The 6501-nt window shown below is 59.9% G+C and overlaps 1 protein-coding gene across 1 annotated transcript; it reads left to right on the top strand.

Annotated features, from left to right (window-relative positions):
* Nucleotides 1–1338: 1338 nt before the first annotated feature.
* On the top strand, nucleotides 1339–6298 carry LOC106808378 (probable phospholipid-transporting ATPase VA; the record flags this gene model as incomplete). The annotated part of the gene is made up of 3 exons (XM_014811077.1): nucleotides 1339–1353; nucleotides 1811–1940; nucleotides 2805–6298. Coding segments are annotated over exons 1-3 (3639 nt in total), but the record flags the coding sequence as incomplete, so codon positions are not given.
* Nucleotides 6299–6501: the final 203 nt, after the last annotated feature.

Raw genomic sequence — 6501 nt, forward strand, 5'->3', positions numbered from 1 at the left:
ACGTCATATCACTGAAAACTAGGGTCCAATAATTGTGATAATATCCCTTAACCTTGTAGTTTTACCTTATCATGAGCGTCCGTGCTTTTATTTAAGTCATTTGCAGTATATTCTGCCCGCACTGGATATCATTCCAGCTATATCCATTGCAATACCAGCTATTGCAATAAGCTCTTGCTGCTGGCACGCTGCCCACTGCAGCTTGCCACGCGTGAGCGATAGTACAGTGCCGAGTAACTGAGGATTTATTAACCCGAGACGGTGATATTGGAAATATCACCTTCGAGGGTTAATAAATCCTCGTATTCACCTGAAAATAGGTAAATCACTGTTTTATTATATGACATTTTTATAAACTTAACCATGTGTAGCACCAATCCATACTTAGCATATTTCGGTTTTAAGCTGGTCATCGGAAACAGTTCCAAATCTTGTCAGGCCGGGTTTGTTTACACTGTCGTCTGCCATTTTCACTCCAGTGAGGCAACGACAATCCGCGCTTCTGATTGGTCAAAAATTGCAGCACAGGTTTCTGGATTATAATATTCACCTGCGAGGCGCCCGACGGGGTTTTGGACTGTTATATTCACCTCGCGTGCACGGATTCTGTAGGTTTCGGTGGAACATCGCAATATATTTAGACCTATAAGAGGGGTTTTGACCAATCAGCGTGTGGGAAAAATGACAGTCATATAATAAAACGTTTTATCTGGACTGTCCGTTTATAGCTAGTCCGTGGGTGTCCGTCAGTTTTCGTTCGTGTGTTCTGCACCATTTACGTGTTTCCCATTTCATAGTGTAATAAACCACCACAATTAACCCACCACAATTAAGACCACAATCAACCCAATCCACAATTAAGGATCGAAATCACTGATGATAGCATTGCGTACGGCAGAGTATGCGTGCGAAAATGTCCAGTGCACTATAAATCTGTATCACACCCGCTTCGCGGCAGCTTTTTGAAAGTGTGGCCAACCGATTTTTGGACTGCGGATTTCAATTCGACATTTCTTAGTAACTAGCAGTGATATTGGACACACTAATACGCGTTTGTCTATAAGGTAATGCACTTATTAACTACACAAGGTGCCAGTTACTCTAGCATTCGTTAAAATTGCATAATCAATGGACCTATTATGCCTTTAAACACCGCGCCAGTTCGGAAGTTCAACCACCGCGCAATAGATGGCGTTAGTGTAGCTACTCAGCATCACCCTGTAAACACAGGGATGCACTTTCCCCCGGGCGTAGATGGAGGGTCACGTGATGTGGCTGCACTTGTGTTAGGATTAGGATTAGGGTTAGGATTAGGGTTAGGGTTAGGGAAATAAGGCCATGTCTAGCACAGAAGTATGACTGTGAGATCTTTCTGTGGAAGATTTGGACTTTGAAGTGTACGAAGTGACTAGTGCTGCCACGTAGCGGCACCCTCCATCTACGCCCGGGGTAAAGTGACACCCGTAAACACAACGCGGTTGTTGTTGTCTCACTGTCGAGTATTATTGGGGTATAGCTGTACTGTACAAACCTTTTTTTACAATGCTGTGTACAGTATTCAGTATTTAGAAGAGTAATGTTGGACTTCCGAACAGTTGGACTTACAAACAAACCCCGGGAACCTATTCTGTTCGTACGTAGGAGAGCTCCTGTACTTTGATCATACATACAGATCTATATAGATCTATGTATCTCTCTCACTCTGTCTCTTATAGTATGTGGTTAAATATATGCCTCTGGCCCCAGAACTGCCAGTAGTATCTCCACACATATGAATTTATATACACAATGATATTTTGTACGATATAAGAGCGCCCTGCACAGAGATTCTGCTGTCGCCAACAGAGAACCGGAATATATTAATTCCCTCGAGGTGTGCATAATCGGCAGTGCCAGATGTCGGGGGCGGCTGCGTACTGTGAAGTCTGCTGAGACGGGCTGTATTTCACGCGCCGCGCACAAGTGAAGCTAACTTGGTCGCAGGTGCATCGGTGATGTGTGCCTATGCAGGTGAGCGTACTCACCATAATATATATGGTATTTCAGCAGTGTTTACAGTTTTACGTTGTTGTTATCATCACTGGTAGGGTAGAACGTCATGGAAGCTGCCTCGCAAGCACGTGGTAAAAATATTTTTGGTGTAGGGAAGCAGATAACGGCAGCATTATTGAACGAGTGGGAGAGAGCATGAGTGGAACATAGAACGAGAGAGCAAAAGAGAGAGTGAAAGAGAAAGAGAAAGAAAGAAAGAAAGAAAGAGAGAGAGAGAGAGAGAGAGAGAGAGAGAGAGAGAGAGAGAGAGAGAAAGAGAGATAGAGAAGAGAGAGAGAGCGAGAAAGAGAGAGAGAAAAGAGAGAGAGAGAGAGAGAGAGAGAGAGAGAGAGAGAGAAAGAGAGATGAAGAAAGTTAGAGGCGAGAAAGAGAAGATGGAGAGAAAAGGCTCCAGACTAAAATTTTTAAACTAGAACTTTGTCGTCGCACAAATTTGTTGTCGTAACACATTCGTCGCATCTCTCCAGACAACGCGCGCGCTGTGCAAGCTCGACACGAAGGCGCTCCGCGCGCGCGGCTTCAGACACGGCGACCCCCACTCGCTCACCATTGGCCCGGCACGGACTCGCTGTGCGCGCGTCCGCCGCGCGCTGTCCGAGTGCGGATATTGTGCGCGCCGGTCCTCCGGCTACATGTACGCACGCGATGATGGCGACGATGATCGGCTTGCCCCCGACGCCGTCCCGCCCGACCGCCGAGGGGCGCCGCCGTCCGACGCGACATTCGTGCTGGCGATGCGATCCCGCCGGCAGGCCCCCTAGCGCGTCGCACGTCGAGCGGCGCGGCGCGGGACACGCGGGTCGTCGTTCCGAACACGCGGCGGGCGGCGGCGGGCGGGCGCGCGAACGCCGGCTGCGCGGGCAACGCGATCAAGACGACGAAGTACACGCTGCTGACGTTCCTGCCGAAGAACCTCTTCGAGCAGTTCCATCGGTTCGCGAACCTCTACTTTGTGTTCATCGTCGCGCTCAACTGGATGCCGTCGATCAACGCGTTCGGCAAGGAGGTGGCGATGATCCCCGTCGTCGTCGTCCTCACCGTCACCGCCGTCAAGGACGCGTACGAGGACTACCGGCGCCACCTGTCGGACGAGCGCATCAACGGCGCGCCGTGCCGCGTGTTCCGCGGCGGCGGCGGCGGGGGTCGGTACGTGCGTGAGCACTGGCGGGACGTGCGCGTCGGCGACGTTGTGCACCTGTCCTGCGACGAGGTGATCCCCGCCGACGTGCTGCTGCTGCGCTGCAGCAACGCGCGCGGCGTCTGCTACGTCGAGACGACAAACCTCGACGGCGAGAGCAACCTCAAGCGGCGGCGCGTCGCGCGCGGCCCGCCGGACGTCGTCGCCGCCGCGCAATTCATCGTCGAGTGCGACACGCCGAACAACCAGATTGACCGGTTCGGCGGCGCGGTCGCGCACACCGACGGCCGCCGCGTCGCCGTCGGCAACGACAACCTGCTGCTGCGCGGCTGCGTGCTGAAGAACACGGACTACGTCGAGGGCGTCGTCGTCTACGCGGGCCACGAGACGAAGGCGATGCTCAACAACGGCGGTCCGCGCTACAAGCGCAGCCGCCTCGAGCGCCACATGAACCGCGACGTCGTCTGGTGCGTCGCGCTGCTCCTGCTGCTGTGCGTCGCCGGCGGTGCGGGCAGCGCCCTCTGGCTGGGGAGCCACGGCGACGCCGAACTTCCGTTCGTGCCGCCGGGCTCGGAGGAGCGCGACGCTCTCGCGCGGCACGGCGTGCAGGTGTTCCTCACCTCCATCATTCTCTACCAGCTGATGATCCCGCTGTCGCTCTACGTGTCGATGGAGCTCGTCAAGCTCGGGCAGGTGTACTTCATCGACCGCGACGCGGCGATGCGCGACGCGCGCACGGGCTGCGGCGTCGAGTGCCGCGCGCTCAACATCACCGAGGACCTCGGCGTCGTCGAGCACGTGTTCTGCGACAAGACGGGAACGCTGACCGAGAACGACATGGTCTTCAAGAAGTGCACGGTCGGCGGCGCCGCGTTCGCTCAGCGCGAGAGGGAGGGGGAGAAGGTGAAGGGGAAGAACCGGGACGACGTCGATCCGGCTCTCTACAGCACGGTGAGGGGCATCACCAAGGACACGCTGGCCGGCGGGAGCTTTCCCGAGAAGCGCGCGGCCGCCGACAGGATGCCTCCCGGATGGGACCCCCTCCAGAGTGGGATCTCTCCCAGCAGGAGCGATCCGGACGGGAGTGATCGCGACGACGCGTGGCGCCACGACGTCCAGGAGTTCTTCGTCGCCATGGCGATCTGCAACACGGTCGTTGTCAGCAAGCATCCGCACCGCGACCGCATGGACGCGAGCGGTGTCGTCCACGATGACGACGACGTCGCCACGACGACGACGACGACGACGACGACGACAACGAAGTTCGAGAGCCACTTTGGCTTCATGCCCGCGATCCCGCGGTTCATCAAACGCTTCAAATCGTCCGGGAAGGATCCCGTCGTGACGGAATCCTACCGGAAGAACGACGACGACGGCATCGCAGCGGTTGCCGCGGACAACGACGAGGCGCCGTACTACGAGGCGGAGAGTCCGGACGAGCTGGCGCTGGTGCAAGCGGCTTGCGCGTACGGGGTGACGCTTCTGCAGCGCACGGACGACGCCGTGCGCGTGCGCCTGCCCGACGGTTCACGCGTGACCTTTGACCTGCTGCACGTGCTGCCGTTCGACGCGGCGCGGCGGCGCATGTCGGTCGTCGTGCGCGCGGCCGGCACTCGAGACCCGGTGCTCTACTGCAAAGGCGCCGACTCGGCCGTCATGACGAAGCTGCGCGCGGACTCGCGGCACGCCCGCCGCGTCGTCGACGCAACGATGCACCACCTGGATGGGTACGCGCGCGAGGGCCTGCGCACGCTGTGCGTCGCGCGGCGCGCACTCGACCCCGACGAGTACGCCGCCTGGCGGCCGGCGCAGCGGGCGGCGGAGACCGCGGTCGCGGGCCGGGAGGGCGCGCTGCTGCGCGCGGCGTGCGCCGCGGAGACGGAGATGCGTCTGCTCGGCGCGACGGGGGTCGAGGACCGGCTGCAGGAGGGGGTGCCGGCGTGCATCAGCGCGCTGCGCGCCGCGCGCATCAACGTCTGGCTCATCACCGGCGACAAGCGCGAGACGGCCGTCAACGTCGCCTACTCGTCGCGCGTCTTTGCCGCCGACATGAAGCTGCTGCATCTCAACGCGTGCACGGCCGAAGCCGCCGCGCTGCAGATGCGCGCCTACGCCGAGGAGATCGCCGAGTCGACGCCGGCGCCCCCTGGCGGCTACGCGCTCGTCGTCGACGGCCACGCGCTGGCGTTGGCGCTCGATCGCGGCGGCGATGCGGGGGCGGCGTTCGTCGAGCTGGCTTCGCGCTGCGCGGCCGTGCTCTGCTGCCGCGTGTCGCCGCTGCAGAAGGGAGCCGTCGTGCGCCTCGTCAAGGACTCGCTCGGCGTTCTCACCCTCGCCGTCGGCGACGGCGCCAATGACGTGACGATGATCCGCACGGCAGACGTCGGCGTCGGCATCGCCGGCCAGGAGGGCATGCAGGCGGTGATGGCGAGCGACTTTGCGATGCCGCGCTTCCGGCACCTCGCGCGGCTGCTGCTCGTGCACGGACACTGGTGCCACGACCGGCTCGCGCGCATGATCCTCTACTTCTTCTACAAGAACGCGTCGTACGTCTTCGTGCTGTTCCTCTACCAGTTCCACTGCATGTTCTCCGGGCAGGTGATGGTCGACCAGATCTACCTGATCCTCTACAGCCTGCTCTTCACCGCACTGCAGCCGCTCGCTGTTGGCGTCTTCGACCGCGACGCGTCGCCCGAGCTCCTGCTCGCTCGCCCGCGCCTCTACGCGAGCGGCGCCACCGCCTACCGCCCCGGCTCCTTCTGGCTGAACATCCTCGATGCCGTCTACCAGAGCGTCGTCGTCTTCTACGTGCCGCTGGCGGCGTTCTCGCCGTCCGACGCGCTCGGCATGTGGGAGCTGGGCACGCTGAGCACGACGGCGTGCGTGTGCGTGCACACGGCGCACCTCGGCGTCGAGACGCGCTCGTGGACGGCGGCGCACGCGGCCTCGATCGCTGCGAGCGTGGCGGTGTACGCGGCCGTCGCGCTGCTCGTCTCGAGCATCTGCCTGACGTGCAACCCGCCGTCGAACCCCTACTGGGTGACGATGCACGTCGCCGCGCGGCCAGCGCACTGGTTCGCCGTCACCGCCGCCGTCGTTGCCGCGCTGCTGCCGCGCATCGCCGTGCGTGCCGTCCGCGCCACCGTCGCCCCGGACGCCATCACGAAGGCGCGCGTCGAGGCGCGGGCGGCAGCGGCGGTGGGGGACAAAGAGGAGGAGGTCGTGGGGACGTCCAGCTCGCAGACGAGCGAGTCTACCCTCGGCGCGAGCTCATTGTGACCCGACGACCTTCTGCTGTGACCCCACGACCT

The sequence above is a fragment of the Priapulus caudatus genome, unplaced genomic scaffold, assembly GCF_000485595.1.
Source record: "Priapulus caudatus unplaced genomic scaffold, Priapulus_caudatus-5.0.1 Scaffold271, whole genome shotgun sequence".
NCBI classification, from domain to species: Eukaryota; Metazoa; Priapulida; class Priapulimorpha; order Priapulimorphida; family Priapulidae; genus Priapulus; species Priapulus caudatus.